The following is a 20,921-nucleotide window of genomic DNA, read 5'->3' on the forward strand; positions in this document are numbered from 1 at the left end:
ACAAAATTTGATATTGAATTGAGCAACCTAGCTTTGATGTGCTGAAGGACCTATGACTTGGTTTCAGATAAGCCATAAATTTACATACAAGACTGTAATATGAGAATATGTTTATTGACCAAAGAGATATGGATCCATTTAATTTTTTAAGTAATTCCGTGCAATGTTCAAATCAAAGATTGCTACTTACTGTAAAGAAGACATGTCAAGTTGCAGGCAGGCACAGTTAAAAGACACCCACATACAGCTTTTGGCCACAGCCTATGTCAGTAAAACGCGCGCGCGCGCGCGCGCGCGCGCGCGCGCACACACACACACACACACACACACACACACACACACACACCATGCATACACAACTGCCAACTCTAGCATCTCTGGCCAAAATGCAGCATGAAGTAGGACACAAGCAGCAATCTAGAGGAGGAGGAGGGGGAGGGGGTAGGGGTGGAGAAGGGGAAGGGAAACGGATAGTAGTCTATGGGTGGGGAGAGAGATGAACACTGTCTGGTGGAGTCTGCAGGGACTAGGCTGCCAACAGGCACAGTGTCAGGAGGTTGTGGGGCAGGGAGGTGGGCAATAAAGGAGCAAAAAAGGAGAGAAGCAGGGAAAGACAGGTAAATGCAATGGCAGAGGGCTGCAAATAAACAAGGTGGGAGATGAGAATGGGGAGGAGATAACAGGACAGAAGGGACGGAAACTGTTGGGTGGAGGGTGTGGGGCAGTATGTTACTGTAGGTTGAGGCCATTATAATTATGGGAGCGGAGAATGTGTTCTAAGGATAACTCCCATTTGTGCAGTTCAGAAAAGCTGGTGTTACAGGGAAGGACCCAGATGGCTCGGGTAGTGAAGCAGCCATTGAAATCATGTGTGTTGTGTTCAGCTGCACGTTGTGCCAAAGGTTGGTCTACTTTGCTTTTGGACACAGTTTGGCAGTGGCCTTTCATCCTGGTGGACAGCTGGTGGGTAGTCACACCAATATAAAAATCTGTGCAATACTTGCGGCAGAGCTAGTAAATGACACGGCTGCTTTCACAGGTGGTCCGGCCCCCAATGGGGTACAATAAACCCGTGAGAGGACTGGAATAGTAAGTGCTGGGTGGGTGGATTGGGCAGGTTTTGCACCTGGGTCTCCCACAGTATGACGTTCAGTTTTTTTGCTCTACTATAACAAACCTTATGTTAGAAGACAGAAATGTGTTTTGTTAGCAAAGAGGCAATACATTATACAAGAATTTTATTTCATTTAGCAAAAGAGTCAAATTCTCATATTATCAAATTAAGCAATAAAAGCTTTCCTTAAAAAATTATAGAGTGAATCACTTGATATTCAACCTCTATGGATACAGCCATTCATTATGTGTCCTCTACCCTCTTCCACAACAGCCTTGCTGAATCCCTAGCCTTTCAAATTTCATCATAAGGACATGGACAATACAGAACAACAAAGAAAGAGTAACAAGTAGACAAGTTGATAAGAAGGGAAGTCATCTGAAATCTAGATCTGGAAAAACAAAATATACAAGTAATGACTTAGTAGTAACAGTGGACAAATAGCCAAGATTCTAAGCTTACAGTATACAGCAGAGGGTTTTTTTAACACTGGCTACTCCTGAATACAAGTTTATTGTATTAATCTTGAAGCATTTTGGTGACTAGTAGAGACATAAAAGTTACTAAGTTGCGAACTGATAAGGAAAGGAAGATGACGGTCTATCAGTCTGATTCCATGTTTGGAAAAAAAATAATTGGGATGTGAACAAAATATGTTTAATTTTGTACAGCATGCGTACATATCATTAGTTGAGGACAGTTAAAAAATTTACCAAGGTCAAATCATAAAACCATAAGCAAAATATATTAACTTTAATAGTTAAATGTCAAATTATGCAAGGTATCTGATTTTAATAAATGTAATAAATATGAGAATACATAAATATATCTAAAAACAAAGATGATGTGACTTACCAAACGAAAGCGCTGGCACGTCGATAGACACACAAACAAACACAAACATACACACAAAATTCAAGCTTTCGCAACAAACTGTTGCCTCATCATGAAAGAGGGAAGGAGAGGGAAAGACGAAAGGATGTGGGTTTTAAGGGAGAGGGTAAGGAGTCATTCCAATCCCGGGAGCGGAAAGACTTACCTTAGGGGGAAAAAAGGAAGGGTATACACTCGCACACACACACATATCCATCCACACATATACAGACACAAGCAGACATATTTAAAGGCAAAGAGTTTGGGCAGAGATGTCAGTCGAGGCGGAAGTGCAGAGGCAAAGATGTTGTTGAATGACAGGGGAGGTATGAGTGGCGGCAACTTGAAATTAGCGGAGATTGAGGCCTGGTGGATAACGGGAAGAGAGGATATATTGAAGAGCAAGTTCCCATCTCCGGAGTTCGGATAGGTTGGTGTTAGTGGGAAGTATCCAGATAACCCGGATGGTGTAACACTGTGCCAAGATGTGCTGGCCGTGCACCAAGGCATGTTTAGCCACAGGGTGATCCTCATTACTAACAAACACTGTCTGCCTGTGTCCATTCATGCGAATGGACAGTTTGTTGCTGGTCATTCCCACATAGAATGTGTCACAGTGTAGGCAGGTCAGTTGGTAAATCAAGTGGGTGCTTACACACGTGGCTCTGCCTTTGATCGTGTACACCTTCCGGGTTACAGGACTGGAGTAGGTGGTGGTGGGAGGGTGCATGGGACAGGTTTTACACCGGGGGCTGTTACAAGGGTAGGAGCCAGAGGGTAGGGAAGGTGGTTTGGGGATTTCATAGGGATGAACTAAGAGGTTACGAAGGTTAGGTGGACAGTGGAAAGACACCCTTGGTGGAGTGGGGAGGATTTCGTGAAGGATGGATCTCATTTCAGGGCAGGATTTGAGGAAGTCGTATCCCTGCTGGAGAGCCACATTCACAGTCTGATCCAGTCCCGGAAAGTATCCTGTCACAAGTGGGGCACTTTTGTGTTTCTTCTTTGGGGGGTTCTGGGTTTGAGAGGAAGTGGCTCTGGTTATTTGCTTCTGTACCAGGTCGGGAGGGTAGTTGTGGGATGCGAAAGCTGTTGTCAGGTTGTTGGTGTAATGGTTCAGGGATTCCGGACTGGAGCAGATTCGTTTGCCACGAAGACCTAGCCTGTAGGGAAGGGACCGTTTGATGTGGAATGGGTGGCAGCTGTCATAATGGAGGTACTGTTGCTTGTTGGTGGGTTTGATGTGGACGGACGTGTGAAGCTGGCCATTGGACAGGTGGAGGTCACCATCAAGGAAAGTGGCATGGGATTTGGAGTAGGACCAGGTGAATCTGATGGAACCAAAGGAGTTGAGGTTGGAGAGGAAATTCTGGAGTTCTTCTTCACTGTGAGTCCAGATCATGAAGATGTCATCAATAAATCTGTACCAAACTTTGGGTTGGCAGGCTTGGGTAACCAAGAAGGCTTCCTCTAAGCGACCCATGAATTAGGTTGGCGTATGAGGGGGGCCATCCTGGTACCCATGGCTGTTCCCTTTAATTGTTGGAAATTGAGGAAAGAGGTTTTAGATTTTTCATTACCTTAGCCAGCTTCATCCTGACCCACAACTTCTTCACTTTTGAAGGCCAAACATACCAACAATTAAAGGGAACAGCCATGGGTACCAGGATGGCCCCCTCATACGCCAACCTAATTCATGGGGCGCTTAGAGGAAGCCTTCTTGGTTACCCAAGCCTGCCAACCCAAAGTTTGGTACAGATTTATTGATGACATCTTCATGATCTGGACTCACAGTGAAGAAGAACTCCAGAATTTCCTCTCCAACCTCAACTCCTTTGGTTCCATCAGATTCACCTGGTCCTACTCCAAATCCCATGCCACTTTCCTTGATGGTGATCTCTACCTGTCCAATGGCCAGCTTGACACGTCCGTCCACATCAAACCCACCAACAAGCAACAGTACCTCCATTATGACAGCTGCCACCCATTCCACATCAAACGGTCCCTTCCCTACAGCCTAGGTCTTCGTGGCAAACGAATCTGCTCCAGTCCGGAATCCCTGAACCATTAAACCAACAACCTGACAACAGCTTTCGCATCCCACAACTACCCTCCCGACCTGGTACAGAAGCAAATAACCAGAGCCACTTCCTCTCAAACCCAGAACCCCCCAAAGAAGAAACACAAAAGTGCCCCACTTGTGACAGGATACTTTCCGGGACTGGATCAGACTGTGAATGTGGCTCTCCAGCAGGGATACGACTTCCTCAAATCCTGCCCTGAAATGAGATCCATCCTTCACGAAATCCTCCCCACTCCACCAAGGGTGTCTTTCCACTGTCCACCTAACCTTCGTAACCTCTTAGTTCATCCCTATGAAATCCCCAAACCACCTTCCCTACCCTCTGGCTCCTACCCTTGTAACAGCCCCCGGTGTAAAACCTGTCCCATGCACCCTCCCACCACCACCTACTCCAGTCCTGTAACCCGGAAGGTGTACACGATCAAAGGCAGAGCCACGTGTGTAAGCACCCACTTGATTTACCAACTGACCTGCCTACACTGTGACACATTCTATGAGGGAATGACCAGCAACAAACTGTCCATTCGCATGAATGGACACAGGCAGACAGTGTTTTTTAGTAATGAGGATCACCCTGTGGCTAAACATGCCTTGGTGCACGGCCAGCACATCTTGGCACAGTGTTACACCATCCGGGTTATCTGGATACTTCCCACTAACACCAACCTATCCGAACTCCGGAGATGGGAACTTGCTCTTCAATATATCCTCTCTTCCCATTATCCACCAGGCCTCAATCTCCGCTAATTTCAAGTTGCCGCCACTCATACCTCACCTGTCATTCAACAACATCTTTGCCTCTGCACTTCCGCCTCGACTGACATCTCTGCCCAAACTCTTTGCCTTTAAATATGTCTGCTTGTGTCTGTATATGTGTGGATGGATATGTGTGTGTGTGCGCGAGTGTATACCCGTCCTTTTTTCCCCCTAAGGTAAGTCTTTCCGCTCCCGGGATTGGAATGACTCCTCACCCTCTCCCTTAAAACCCACATCCTTTCGTCTTTCCCTCTCCTTCCCTCTTTCCTGATGAGGCAACAGTTTGTTGTGAAAGCTTGAATTTTGTGTGTATGTTTGTGTTTGTTTGTGTGTCTATCGACGTACCAGCGTTTTCGTTTGGTAAGTCACATCATCTTTGTTTTTAGATATATTTTTCTCATTTGGAATGTTTCCCTCTATTAATTTATATGAGAATACATAAAGATATACAATCCACAATTATCAGTCTGATTCCATGTTTGGTAAAAAAATAACTGGGATGTGAACAAAATATGTTTAATTTTGTACATGTGTACATACCGTTAGTTGAGGACAGTTAAAAATTTAACAAGGTCAAAACATAAAACCATAAGCAAAATATTATAACTTTGATAGTTAAATGTCAAATTATGCAAGGAACCTGATTTTAATAAATGTAATAAATATGAGAATACATAAAGATATATTTTTCTTGCCACTAAAAGATGGGCATTGAAGAATACCTTTTCTTGAGTTCTCCAACTCCAATACAAGAGTAGCTTGTAGTTGTGGATCAGGCAATGTCTGACTTCTCCCTTGTTCTGTTTCCAATTGTCTGAGTAGCACTGACTGCATTTCCACTTTGTGCTGCAAAGACAATGTAACATGATCAGACTCATTATTCTCTAAGATCGACTATCAACAAACACAATCGTCACAGTGCTACAGGCATAAATTCATAAATTGTAAAGCATAATGAGTGAATTAAACATAGCATATTCACAGATTATATGATGAAGCAAAAGTATTGAGATCAAGGAAGAAAATAAGTATCTGTTAAGAGGAATTGTGAATCGAGAGAGCTCCATGAGATATTCCATGAAGAAGGGATGGAATGAGGAAAGCAAAAAGGATTGGGATCCAAACTAGCTGAGACTAAAGGAACAACAGTTAAAAATGTAACAGTACTACTTTATGTTCACAAACACAGTGGAAATAAAATAAGGGTGATTATTACAAATATGACACCCTTTAACAAACATACAATAGTGTTGTGTTAGCAAAACAACACAAATAACTTAGATGTCTGTCAAATTTTCAATTTCAAAAGCTAAGGACTGGCCATCCACCATATACAGGATAAGCTTGTTCATGAGTCCTTCTTACATGAATGTAAGTATGATCTAGATTGGTTTCAGACAAAAATATTTTTCTTATTCATGACATTTTTACATTAGTAAATTTTTAATCTAGAATGAAATTTTCACTCTACAGCGGGGTGTGCGCTGATATGAAACTTCCTGGCAGATTAAAACTGTGTGCCGGACCAAGACTCGAACTTGGGACCTTTGCCTTTCGCGGGCAAGTGCTCTACCAACTGAGCTACCCAAGCACGACTCACGCCCTGTCCTCACAGCTTTACTTCTGCCAGTACCTCGTCTCCTACCTTCCAAACTTTACAGAAGATCTCCTGCGAACCTTGCAGAACTAGCACTCCTGAAAGAAAGGATATTACGGAGACATGGCTTAGCCACAGCCTAGGGGATGTTTCTAGAATGAAACTTTCACTCTACAGCGGAGTGTGCGCTGATATGAAACTTCCTGGCAGATTAAAACTGTGTGCCGGACTGAGACTCGAACTCGGGACCCTTGCCTTTCGCGGGCAAGTGCTCTACCAACTGAGCTACCCAAGCACGACTCACGCCCCGTCCTCACAGCTTTCGCAGGAGAGCTACTGTAAAGAGCGAAAGGCAAAGGTCCCGAGTTCGAGTTTCGGTCCGGCACACAGTTTTAATCTGCCAGGAAATTTCATATCGGTGCACACTCCGCTGTAGAGTGAAAATTTCATTCTAGAAACATCCCCTAGGCTGTGGCTAAGCCATGTCTCCGCAATATCCTTTCTTTCAGGAGTGCTAGTTCTGCAAGGTTCGCAGGAGATCTTCTGTAAAGTTTGGAAGGTATGAGACGAGGTACTGGCAGAAGTAAAGCTGTGAGGATGGGGCGTGAGTCGTGCTTGGGTAGCTCAGTTGGTAGAAAACTTGCCCGTGAAAGGCAAAGGTCCCGAGTTCGAGTCTCGGTCCGGCACACAGTTTTAATCTGCCAGGAAGTTTCAAATTTTTAATCATTTAGCAAGTTTTGAACCCATTTTAACCTCAAATAGGAACATTCTAAATCAAAGTACAGTAAATACATTACAGTGATTAATTACATAAGAAATGTACTTTTTTGAGTTTAATTGTGGTAACTAAGAGGCATGAGACAGTGGCCGAAGTAAAAAAAATTCTCTCTCTCTCTCTCTCTCTCTCTCTCTCTCTCTCTCTCACACACACACACACACACACACACACTTGTAAAGGTGATCTGCAGCCACGTTTCATGATGTGCAGATTAGTTTCACATGTAAGCTGATTCCTGTTCCTCAGTTTTCATAGGGGAAACCAGAATTTTCTGCTTGATCTTGAGGACTTAAACTGTTCCATGGTTTACAACCATTTGGTGCACCTTACTACGTCCAAACTATGTAGAAGTCCATTTCCAGCCTCCCTACTTCCATCGTCAAGGAACAGGTTATGAGCTATTGAGGGCAAAGTAGACTTAAAGTCAAATTTTATTTAATAGCATTTAGTTTTGTATTTTTATTTTGTTATATTGAAAGTGACTGGCTGCTGATGGTAGGTATGTGATTTCTGGTCCAATAATATTTAACTGTCAAAAGAATAGCACAAGGATAAAGCTGCCTGACAACAAAGGCTGAAGCAGCATTAGGGCTGGTGCTGTCTTAGTACTTAACTGTGAGCAGCAGCACTAAGCAGTAATGGAAAAGTTTTATTCTGATGATTTCATTATTCTCTGAACAAAGCAGGAGTGAATCAGACTGCAAAAAGAAGTAATGCATCCTCACTGAAAACAGATATGCGATCTAGAATTTAAGTGTGAAAAGTTTTTATAGTGTCTTGTAGAACACAGCCAGCTATGTATTTTAACTTGGTTGAGCGCTGGACGATGAGCTAAAAATATTCCACTCACCTTCTTAACTATCACTATTCTCATAATAGAACCATCACTGGATGGGAAACTACTTGCGGTAAATATGAATAACTTAAAAGTGTTGCAAAAAAAGGTAAGAATTTATTTATTTTTTTGTTTTAGTTATCATACTACATTCATTGACAGACTGTGTTCCCTTATCTTATCAGATCTTTGTAATTTACATGTCGGATGTTACAGAAGTATGTACTTATATCTTCCTAGCACAACTTTTGTATACCCTGTTCCATACTTCAAAATTACTCTTTCATCTAGACATCACATTCTTAGGTCATACAAATCATGATTTACAATATTAGGTAAAGAATACATTACAAATCATAGAGAAGAGACGCATTTAATTGCAGACAGACACGACAAAAAGTTGGTTACAATTTAACTTTCATCCAAAGCCTTCTTCAGAAAAGAAAACATATACACATTCATTCATACAAGCAAGCACACTTCATGCATACATGACCGCCAACTCTGGCAACGCATTCCAGTCCGAGCTACCAGTCATGTGTGTGTGAGGTGTTCTTGCTTGTGTGAATATGTATGCATTTTCTTTTCTGAAGGGCTTAGGCTGAAAGCTAAATTGCTAGCATTCTGGTCCACACTGCCACAGATGGTGGTCATGTGTGTGAGCTGAGCCTGCTTGTGAGAATATATATTGAATTTTGTGTGTATGTTTGTGTGTCTGTCGACCTGCCAGCACTTTCATTTGGTAAGTTACATCATCTTTGTATATAATGGAAGGAAACATTCCACGTGGGAAAAATTATATATAAAAACAAAGATGAGGTGACTTACCGAACAAAAGCGCTGGCAGGTCGATAGACACACAAACAAACACAAACATACACACAAAATTCAAGCTTTCGCAACAAACTGTTGCCTCATCAGGAAAGAGGGAAGGAGAGGGGAAGACGAAAGGAAGTGGGTTTTAAAGGAGAGGGTAAGGAGTCATTCCAATCCCGGGAGCGGAAAGACTTACCTTAGGGGGAAAAAAGGACAGGTATACACTCGCACACACGCACATATCCATCCACACATACAGACACAAGCAGACATATTTAAAGACAAAGAGTTTGGGCAGAGATGTCAGTCGAAGCAGAAGTGTAGAGGCAAAGAAGTTGTTGAAAGACAGGTGAGGTATGAGTGACGGCAACTTGAAATTAGCGGAGATTGAGGCCTGGCGGATGACGAGAAGAGAGGATATACTGAAGGGCAAGTTCCCATCTCCGGAGTTCGGATAGGTTGGTGTTGGTGGGAAGTATCCAGATAACCCGGACGGTGTAACACTGTGCCAAGATGTGCTGGCCGTGCACCAAGGCATGTTTAGCCACAGGGTGATCCTCATTACCAACAAACACTGTCTGCCTGTGTCCATTCATGCGAATGGACAGTTTGTTGCTGGTCATTCCCACATAGAATGCGTCACAGTGTAGGCAGGTCAGTTGGTAAATCACGTGGGTGCTTTCACACGTGGCTCTGCCTTTGATCGTGTACACCTTCCGGGTTACAGGACTGGAGTAGGTGGTGGTGGGAGGGTGCATGGGACAGGTTTTGCATCGGGGGCGGTTACAAGGATAGGAGCCAGAGGGTAGGGAAGGTGGTTTGGGGATTTCATAGGGATGAACTAACAGGTTACGAAGGTTAGGTGGACGGCGGAAAGACACTCTTGGCGGAGTGGGGAGGATTTCATGGAGGATGGATCTCATTTCAGGGCAGGATTTGAGGAAGTCGTATCCCTGCTGGAGAGCCACATTCAGAGTCTGGTCCAGTCCCGGAAAGTATCCTGTCACAAGTGGGGCACTTTTGTGGTTCTTCTGTGGGGGATTCTGGGTTTGAGGGGACGAGGAAGTGGCTCTGGTTATTTGCTTCTGTACCAGGTCGGGAGGGTAGTTGCGGGATGCGAAAGCTGTTTTCAGGTTGTTGGTGTAATGATTCAGGGATTCCGGACTGGAGCAGATTCGTTTGCCACGAAGACCTAGGCTGTAGGGAAGGGACCGTTTGATGTGGAATGGGTGGCAGCTGTCATAATGGAGGTACTGTTGCTTGTTGGTGGGTTTGATGTGGACGGACGTGTGAAGTTGGCCATTGGACAGGTGGAGGTCAACGTCAAGGAAAGTGGCATGGGATTTGGAGTAGGACCAGGTGAAACTGATGGAACGAAAGGAGTTGAGGTTGGAGAGGAAATTCTGGAGTTCTTCTTCACTGTGAGTCCAGATCATGAAGATGTCATCAATAAATCTGTACCAAACTTTGGGTTGGCAGACTTGGGTAACCAAGAAGGCTTCCTCTAAGCGACCCATGAATAGGTTGGCGTACGAGGGGGCCATCCTGGTACCCATGGCTGTTCCCTTTAGTTGTTGGTATGTCTGGCCTTCAAAAGTGAAGAAGTTGTGGGTCAGGATGAAGCTGGCTAAGGTGAGGAGGAAAGAGGTTTTATGTAGGGTGGCAGGTGATCGGCGTGAAAGGAAATGCTCCATCGCAGCGAGGCCCTGGACGTGCGGAATATTTGTGTATAAGGACGTGGCATCAATGGTTACAAGGATGGTTTCCGGGGGTAACAGATTGGGTAAGGATTCCAGGCGTTCAAGGAAGTGGTTGGTGTCCTTGATGAAGGATGGGAGACTGCATGTAATGGGTTGAAGGTGTTGATCTACGTAGGCAGAGATACGTTCTGTGGGGGCTTGATAACCAGCTACAATGGGGCGGCCGGGATGATTGGGTTTGTGGATTTTAGGAAGAAGGTAGAAGGTAGGGGTACGGGGTGTCGGTAGGGTCAGGAGGTTGATGGAGTCAGGTGAAAGGTTTTGCAGGGGGCCTAAGGTTCTGAGGATTCCTTGAAGCTCCACCTGGACATCGGGAATGGGGTTACCTTGGCAAACTTTGTATGTGGTGTTGTCTGAAAGCTGACGCAGTCCCTCAGCCACATACTCCCGACGATCAAGTACCACGGTCGTGGAACCCTTGTCCGCCGGAAGAATGACGATGGATCGGTCAGCCTTCAGATCACGGATAGCCTGGGCTTCAGCAGTGGTGATGTTGGGTGTAGGATTAAGGTTTTTTAAGAAGGATTGAGATGCAAGGCTGGAAGTCAGAAATTCCTGGAAGGTTTGGAGAGGGTGATTTTGAGGAAGAGGAGGTGGGTCCCGGTGTGACGGAGGACGGAACTGTTCCAGGCAGGGTTCAATTTGGATGGTGTCTTGAGGGGTAGGATCATTAGGAGTAGGATTAGGATCATTTTTCTTCGTGGCAAAGTGATACTTCCAGCAGAGAGTACGAGTGTAGGACAGTAAATCTTTGACGAGGGCTGTTTGGTTGAATCTGGGAGTGGGGCTGAAGGTGAGGCCTTTGGATAGGACAGAGGTTTCGGATTGGGAGAGAGGTTTGGAGGAAAGGTTAACTACTGAATTAGGGTGTTGTGGTTCCAGATTGTGTTGATCGGAAATTTGAGGTTTTGGAGGGAGTGGAGCTGGAAGTGGGAGATTGAGTAGATGGGAGAGACTGGGTTTGTGTGCAATGAGAGGAGGTTGAGGTTTGCTGGAAAGGTTGTGAAGGGTGAGTGAGTTGCCTTTCCGGAGGTGGGAAACCAGGAGATTGGATAGTTTTTTGAGGTGGAGGGTGGCATGCTGTTCTAATTTACGGTTGGCCTGTAGGAGGATGCTCTGAACAGCCGGTGTGGATGTGGGAGAGGAAAGATTAAGGACTTTTATTAAGGATAGGAGTTGATGGGTGTGTTCATTGGCTGAGTTGATGTGTAGGTGAAGGATTAGGTGGGTGAGGGCAATGGATTGTTCAGTTTGGAACTGGTATAGGGACTGATGGAAGGAAGGGTTGCAGCCAGAGATGGGAACTTTGAGTGTGAGGCCTTTGGGGGTGATGCCAAATGTCAGACAAGCCTGAGAAAATAGAATATGGGAGTGTAATCTGGCTAGGGCGAAGGCATGTTTGCGGAGGGAATGTAAATAAAACTTAATGGGGTCATTGTGGGGGTGTTGTGAGGGTGACATGGTATTAGAAGGTGGAAAGTGTAACATGAGGTGAAATGAAAATGAAAATAAAAATATATGGGGAGAGATAAAGGTGAACCGGAAAGAAACTGGAGATCTGGAATGAAAAAAGGCGAATAGGTGTTGGTTACAGCTGGGCTATGTTGGACTTGGGTTGGTAGACAACGATGTGCATAAAGGTTAGGTGGTTGTGTTGCCTCAAACGGCCCCTTCCCTACAGCCTAGGTCTTCGTGGCAAACGAATCTGCTCCAGTCCGGAATCCCTGAATCATTACACCAACAACCTGAAAACAGCTTTCGCATCCCGCAACTACCCTCCCGACCTGGTACAGAAGCAAATAACCAGAGCCACTTCCTCGTCCCCTCAAACCCAGAATCCCCCACAGAAGAACCACAAAAGTGCCCCACTTGTGACAGGATACTTTCCGGGACTGGACCAGACTCTGAATGTGGCTCTCCAGCAGGGATACGACTTCCTCAAATCCTGCCCTGAAATGAGATCCATCCTCCATGAAATCCTCCCCACTCCGCCAAGAGTGTCTTTCCGCCGTCCACCTAACCTTCGTAACCTGTTAGTTCATCCCTATGAAATCCCCAAACCACCTTCCCTACCCTCTGGCTCCTATCCTTGTAACCGCCCCCGATGCAAAACCTGTCCCATGCACCCTCCCACCACCACCTACTCCAGTCCTGTAACCCGGAAGGTGTACACGATCAAAGGCAGAGCCACGTGTGAAAGCACCCACGTGATTTACCAACTGACCTGCCTACACTGTGACGCATTCTATGTGGGAATGACCAGCAACAAACTGTCCATTCGCATGAATGGACACAGGCAGACAGTGTTTGTTGGTAATGAGGATCACCCTGTGGCTAAACATGCCTTGGTGCACGGCCAGCACATCTTGGCACAGTGTTACACCGTCCGGGTTATCTGGATACTTCCCACCAACACCAACCTATCCGAACTCCGGAGATGGGAACTTGCCCTTCAGTATATCCTCTCTTCTCGTCATCCGCCAGGCCTCAATCTCCGCTAATTTCAAGTTGCCGCCACTCATACCCCACCTGTCTTTCAACAACTTCTTTGCCTCTACACTTCTGCTTCGACTGACATCTCTGCCCAAACTCTTTGTCTTTAAATATGTCTGCTTGTGTCTGTATGTGTGGATGGATATGTGCGTGTGTGCGAGTGTATACCTGTCCTTTTTTCCCCCTAAGGTAAGTCTTTCCGCTCCCGGGATTGGAATGACTCCTTACCCTCTCCTTTAAAACCCACTTCCTTTCGTCTTCCCCTCTCCTTCCCTCTTTCCTGATGAGGCAACAGTTTGTTGCGAAAGCTTGAATTTTGTGTGTATGTTTGTGTTTGTTTGTGTGTCTATCGACCTGCCAGCGCTTTTGTTCGGTAAGTCACCTCATCTTTGTTTTTATATATAATTTTTCCCACGTGGAATGTTTCCTTCCATTATATTGATATCATTAATTTGAATCCAACAATTACGTTTGTTATTGTCACTGTTGCATTTCGAAATCTTTTCTGTCGTCTTATTTTCCTCTTTCTGTTTTTGCCAGTAGTTTCACTTTGTATTCACCTTCTCCTTTTTACCGTAATCTGCTATACTATTTTATCCCGCCTATATATATACTCAATAATACGTAACCCACTTCCAAACCATAACCAAAAAACTTTTTTTGCCGCTTTCAGCACTACCGCCGCTATAATATCCACCGTTTCTAGTTCACAAACAGCTCCTTTCACCTTTTAAACAACCATTTCGGCCAGTTCTAATAACTTTCGCTTTATTTCCATTTCATTTTTTCCCACACCACTGATCATTTTTAGCCGCTTCCCACAGGTTTTAACGCGATTATTTCTTCGTCAGACAATTGTTAGCCTCATTTTCATAATCTGCCACCACAATACCACTCCTTTTAATATACTACACGCAGTTTTATCAAAATTTTCCCGAATTTCTCCGTCCTTTAACGTGTTTTGGCGGCAACACAACCACCTAACCTTTATGCACATCGTTGTCTACCAACCCAAGTCCAACATAGCCCAGCTGTAACCAACACCTATTCGCCTTTTTTCATTCCAGATCTCCAGTTTCTTTCCGGTTCCCCTTTATCTCTCCCCATATATTTTTATTTTCATTTTCATTTCACCTCATGTTACACTTTCCACCTTCTAATACCATGTCACCCTCACAACACCCCCACAATGACCCCATTAAGTTTTATTTACATTCCCTCCGCAAACATGCCTTCGCCCTAGCCAGATTACACTCCCATATTCTATTTTCTCAGGCTTGTCTGACATTTGGCATCACCCCCAAAGGCCTCACACTCAAAGTTCCCATCTCTGGCTGCAACCCTTCCTTCCATCAGTCCCTATACCAGTTCCAAACTGAACAATCCATTGCCCTCACCCACCTAATCCTTCACCTACACATCAACTCAGCCAATGAACACACCCGTCAACTCCTATCCTTAATAAAAGTCCTTAATCTTTCCTCTCCCACATCCACACCGGCTGTTCAGAGCATCCTCCTACAGGCCAACCGTAAATTAGAACAGCATGCCACCCTCCACCTCAAAAAACTATCCAATCTCCTGGTTTCCCACCTCCGGAAAGGCAACTCACTCACCCTTCACAACCTTTCCAGCAAACCTCAACCTCCTCTCATTGCACACAAACCCAGTCTCTCCCATCTACTCAATCTCCCACTTCCAGCTCCACTCCCTCCAAAACCTCAAATTTCCGATCAACACAATCTGGAACCACAACACCCTAATTCAGTAGTTAACCTTTCCTCCAAACCTCTCTCCCAATCCGAAACCTCTGTCCTATCCAAAGGCCTCACCTTCAGCCCCACTCCCAGATTCAACCAAACAGCCCTCGTCAAAGATTTACTGTCCTACACTCGTACTCTCTGCTGGAAGTATCACTTTGCCACGAAGAAAAATGATCCTAATCCTACTCCTAATGATCCTACCCCTCAAGACACCATCCAAATTGAACCCTGCCTGGAACAGTTCCGTCCTCCGTCACAGCGGGACCCACCTCCTCTTCCTCAAAATCACCCTCTCCAAACCTTCCAGGAATTTCTGACTTCCAGCCTTGCATCTCAATCCTTCTTAAAAAACCTTAATCCTACACCCAACATCACCACTGCTGAAGCCCAGGCTATCCGTGATCTGAAGGCTGACCGATCCATCGTCATTCTTCCGGCGGACAAGGGTTCCACGACCGTGGTACTTGAACGTCGGGAGTATGTGGCTGAGGGACTGCGTCAGCTTTCAGACAACACCACATACAAAGTTTGCCAAGGTAACCCCATTCCCGATGTCCAGGCGGAGCTTCAAGGAATCCTCAGAACCTTAGGCCCCCTGCAAAACCTTTCACCTGACTCCATCAACCTCCTGACCCCACCGACACCCCGCACCCCTACCTTCTACCTTCTTCCTAAAATCCACAAACCCAATCATCCCGGCCGCCCCATTGTAGCTGGTTATCAAGCCCCCACAGAACGTATCTCTGCCTACGTAGATCAACACCTTCAACCCATTACATGCAGTCTCCCATCCTTCATCAAGGACACCAACCACTTCCTTGAACGCCTGGAATCCTTACCCAATCTGTTACCCCCGGAAACCATCCTTGTAACCATTGATGCCACGTCCTTATACACAAATATTCCGCACGTCCAGGGCCTCGCTGCGATGGAGCATTTCCTTTCACGCCGATCACCTGCCACCCTACATAAAACCTCTTTCCTCCTCACCTTAGCCAGCTTCATCCTGACCCACAACTTCTTCACTTTTGAAGGCCAGACATACCAACAACTAAAGGGAACAGCCATGGGTACCAGGATGGCCCCCTCGTACGCCAACCTATTCATGGGTCGCTTAGAGGAAGCCTTCTTGGTTACCCAAGTCTGCCAACCCAAAGTTTGGTACAGATTTATTGATGACATCTTCATGATCTGGACTCACAGTGAAGAAGAACTCCAGAATTTCCTCTCCAACCTCAACTCCTTTGGTTCCATCAGTTTCACCTGGTCCTACTCCAAATCCCATGCCACTTTCCTTGACGTTGACCTCCACCTGTCCAATGGCCAACTTCACACGTCCGTCCACATCAAACCCACCAACAAGCAACAGTACCTCCATTATGACAGCTGCCACCCATTCCACATCAAACGGTCCCTTCCCTACAGCCTAGGTCTTCGTGGCAAACGAATCTGCTCCAGTCCGGAATCCCTGAATCATTACACCAACAACCTGAAAACAGCTTTCGCATCCCGCAACTACCCTCCCGACCTGGTACAGAAGCAAATAACCAGAGCCACTTCCTCGTCCCCTCAAACCCAGAATCCCCCACAGAAGAACCACAAAAGTGCCCCACTTGTGACAGGATACTTTCCGGGACTGGACCAGACTCTGAATGTGGCTCTCCAGCAGGGATACGACTTCCTCAAATCCTGCCCTGAAATGAGATCCATCCTCCATGAAATCCTCCCCACTCCGCCAAGAGTGTCTTTCCGCCGTCCACCTAACCTTCGTAACCTGTTAGTTCATCCCTATGAAATCCCCAAACCACCTTCCCTACCCTCTGGCTCCTATCCTTGTAACCGCCCCCGATGCAAAACCTGTCCCATGCACCCTCCCACCACCACCTACTCCAGTCCTGTAACCCGGAAGGTGTACACGATCAAAGGCAGAGCCACGTGTGAAAGCACCCACGTGATTTACCAACTGACCTGCCTACACTGTGACGCATTCTATGTGGGAATGACCAGCAACAAACTGTCCATTCGCATGAATGGACACAGGCAGACAGTGTTTGTTGGTAATGAGGATCACCCTGTGGCTAAACATGCCTTGGTGCACGGCCAGCACATCTTGGCACAGTGTTACACCGTCCGGGTTATTTGGATACTTCCCACCAACACCAACCTATCCGAACTCCGGAGATGGGAACTTGCCCTTCAGTATATCCTCTCTTCTCGTCATCCGCCAGGCCTCAATCTCCGCTAATTTCAAGTTGCCGCCACTCATACCTCACCTGTCTTTCAACAACTTCTTTGCCTCTACACTTCTGCTTCGACTGACATCTCTGCCCAAACTCTTTGTCTTTAAATATGTCTGCTTGTGTCTGTATGTGTGGATGGATATGTGCGTGTGTGCGAGTGTATACCTGTCCTTTTTTCCCCCTAAGGTAAGTCTTTCCGCTCCCGGGATTGGAATGACTCCTTACCCTCTCCTTTAAAACCCACTTCCTTTCGTCTTCCCCTCTCCTTCCCTCTTTCCTGATGAGGCAACAGTTTGTTGCGAAAGCTTGAATTTTGTGTGTATGTTTGTGTGTCTATCGACCTGCCAGCGCTTTTGTTCGGTAAGTCACCTCATCTTTGTTTTTATATATATATATATATATATATATATATATATAAATGTCTGCTTGTGTCTGTGTATGTGTGGATGGATATGTGTGTGTGTGCGAGTGTATACCTGTCCTTTTTTCCCCCTAAGGTAAGTCTTTCCGCTCCCGGGATTGGAATGACTCCTTACCCTCTCCCTTAAAACCCATATCCTTTTGTCTTTCCTTCTCCTTCCCTCTTTCCTGACGAGGCAACCATTGGTTGCGAAAGCTAGAATTTTGTGTGTATGTTTGTGTTTGTTTGTGTGTCTATCGACCTGCCAGCGCTTTTGTTTGGTAAGTTTCATCATCTTTCTTTTTATATATATATATATATATATATATATATATATGTGTGTGTGTGTGTGTGTGTGTGTGTGTGTGTGTGTGTTTTCATTTCTGAAGAAGGCTTTGGCCGAAAGTTGAAAGTAGCAATCTATCATCTCCGTTGTTGTTGTTGTGGTCTTCAGTCCCAAGACTGGTTTGATGCAGCTCTCCATGCTACTCTATCCTGTGCAAGCTTCTTCATCTCCCAGTACCTACTGCAACCTACATCTTTCTGAATCTGTTTAGTTTATTCTTCTCTTGCTCTCCCTCTATGATTTTTACCCTTCCACGCTGCCCTCCAATACTAAATTGGTGATCCCTTGATGCCTCAGAATGTGCCCTACCAACCGATCCCTTCTTCTAGTCAAGTTGTGCCACAAATTTCTCTTCTCTCCAATTCTATTCAATACCTCTTCATTAGTTACGTGATCTACCCATCTAATCTTCAGCATTCTTTTCTAGCACCACATTTCGAAAGCTTCTATTCTCTTCTTGTCTAAACTATTTATCATCCACGTTTCACTTCCATACATGGCTACACTCCATACAAATACTTACAGAAAGGACTTCCTCACACTTAAATCTACACTCGATGTTAACAAATTTCTCTTCTTCAGAAATGCTTTCCTTGCCATTGTCAGTCTACATTTTATATCCTCTCTACTTCGACCATTATCAGTTATTTTGCTCCCCAAATAGCAAAACTCATTTACTACTTTAAGCGCCTCATTTCCTAATCTAATTCCTGCAGCATCACCTGATTTAATTTAAATACATTCCATTATTCTCATTTTGCTTTTGTTGATGTTCATTTCCTTATACTGTTGATATTCCAACCTGTAGTTTCCATTGTTTGAAACATGATTTAACATTTTCCATCCTTGAACTTACAGTATATACAACAGAACCTCTGTTCTTTTTCTTAAGTTATTATACTGTGGTTTACAGCACACTAATTCATTTTACATTTACGAAATATAGTAAGGAAACTATTGGTTAGAGGATGTGGGAACAGTGGGTTAATGGAGATCGAGGCCAGGAGGGTTATGGAAGCGAAGGATGTGTTGCAAGACTAACTCCATCTATGTAGTAGTATAATGAAAAGGATAGTTGCTATTACCATATAGTGGAGATGCTGAGTCACAGACTTGCACAACAAAAAGACTGTCACACAGTTACCTTTTGGCCAACAAGTTTTTATCAGAATTAGACAATACAAACACATATACACTCAAGCATACGCAACTCACGCACACACACATGACCACAGTCTCTGGTAGCTACAGTCAGAGGCAGTCTGACTCTAGCCGCCAGTGGGTGTGGTCATGTGTGTGTGTGTGTATGTGTGTGTGTGTGTGTGTGTGTGTGTGAGTTGCGTTTGCGGAGTGTGCGCCTGACTGTATGTTGTCTAATTTAGACTGAGGCTTTGTTGGCCAAAAGGTAATTGTTTGATAATCTTTTTGTTGTGCCTATTTGCGACTCAGCATCTATGCTATATGGTGAGTAGCAACTATCCTTTTCATTATATTATTACATTCCATCCCGAATTTCCCATTCATGTAGTTCAAAGAAGCACATGTTGCAGGGAAGGATCCAGATGGCTTTATTTATTTTGGAGATGTGGTGTGTGTAGATGGAGTTGCACAGTAACAATATCTTATGGAGTGTGTGTGTGTGTGTGTGTGTGTGTGTGTGTGTGGGCGCGTGTCCTCTAGCTCGTCAAAGGATTTTTTCTAAACTTCAGCAAAGTTTTCCTTCTCCTTTTTTTGTGTGTGCCTGTCGATGACTCAACATGTCTGCTACTCAATTAATGGTCTTCCATACTCCTAAATTATTTAAATTCATGAAAATGTGGGTACTGGCTACATATGGAAAAGCATTATTTATTTATTTCTATTTATGTATTAAACATTATTTTATTTCATATGCAAAGGTATAGGGTGCTACTGATTATTTGCATTATTAGTATCCAGAAATTTAAGTTCCAACATAAGTGGCTAATAAGATAAACTTCTAATTTTTCTCAATTATCTGTCAGTCTCATAAATGGGGGATGCTATTTAAAATCAAACACTGGAAAATCCAGGACGGAATGCAACAATATTATGAGAAGGAAAGTTGCTACTCATCATATAGCAGAGATGCTAAGTTACCGATAGACACAACAAAAAGATTCTCACACTTACAGCTTTCGGCTGTTAAAGCCTTCATCAACAATAGATCACAAACACACACGAGTTTTGTGTGTGTGTGGGCCTTAACGGCCAAAAGCTTTAATTGTGAGAGTTTTTTTGTTGTGGCTATCTGCGACTCAGCATCTCCGCTATAGGGTGAGTAGAAACTTCTTTTCATGATATTGAGGATATCAGTTCGATTTTTACATAAATATTTTTAATAAGTATTTGAATACATAAAAAAAAAAAAAAAAAAACGGGTAAAGCATGTGTGATAAGTTCGGTATGTCTGTTCCACATATAATATAGTCTGACTATTGATGAAATCAACATATGAGTAAGTGCTCTGTAACCTAATTCAATGGAAGGTGCCCTTGGTGATGTTTATATCTGCTGACTGGGTATTGACTTTTCACAGAGTGGTTACAGCCCAGTTCTCTACACTAAACAGTGAATTTAACACCTAATCAGCCATAAATTACCAAGTACACAAAAATGAAATGAAAAGCATACTACCCTATCACTTTATGCACATGCCAAGACAGAAATGAGTACATATAAATAAAAGGAAAACATAAATATGTTGTCTATTCACTAATCTGATGCCACTTGAACTCCTGAAAATTGTATGTCATTTAATTTGTGAGATTTGTAAATGAAATTGTGGTTGATGTGAACTCTTACTAGTTTTTGTAGTTTTAATATGTGTGGCTCAAAGGCTAAATGGGCGAGTGTCACACTATAAAGGTCTATGATTCGGTTCACACTGGTACAAAATTTTTTGTCAGATATTGTCTTTTTTAGCCTCTAACAATGAGTTTTGTATGTGTGTAAAGCAAGGCTTACTGTAATTTGGACCCACTTTTAGCTGGTAGTTCTCTTATAACTGGCTGGGTACATCAGTTCAAAGGTCAGAGAAAGGCAAGGG

General features: G+C 44.3%; 1 protein-coding gene across 1 annotated transcript in view; it reads right to left on the reverse strand.

The window, feature by feature from the left end:
- LOC124778026 (structural maintenance of chromosomes protein 4-like) overlaps window positions 1-20,921 on the reverse strand; it is a 324,000-nt gene that overhangs the window by 65,725 nt on the left and 237,354 nt on the right. The window contains exon 14 of the mRNA XM_047253608.1: window positions 5,549-5,672. Within this exon, the coding sequence (XP_047109564.1) occupies window positions 5,549-5,672 (124 nt within the window). The remainder of the gene's footprint in view (window positions 1-5,548; window positions 5,673-20,921) is intronic.

This window comes from Schistocerca piceifrons, chromosome 2 (assembly GCF_021461385.2).
Source record: "Schistocerca piceifrons isolate TAMUIC-IGC-003096 chromosome 2, iqSchPice1.1, whole genome shotgun sequence".
NCBI classification, from domain to species: domain Eukaryota; kingdom Metazoa; phylum Arthropoda; class Insecta; order Orthoptera; family Acrididae; genus Schistocerca; species Schistocerca piceifrons.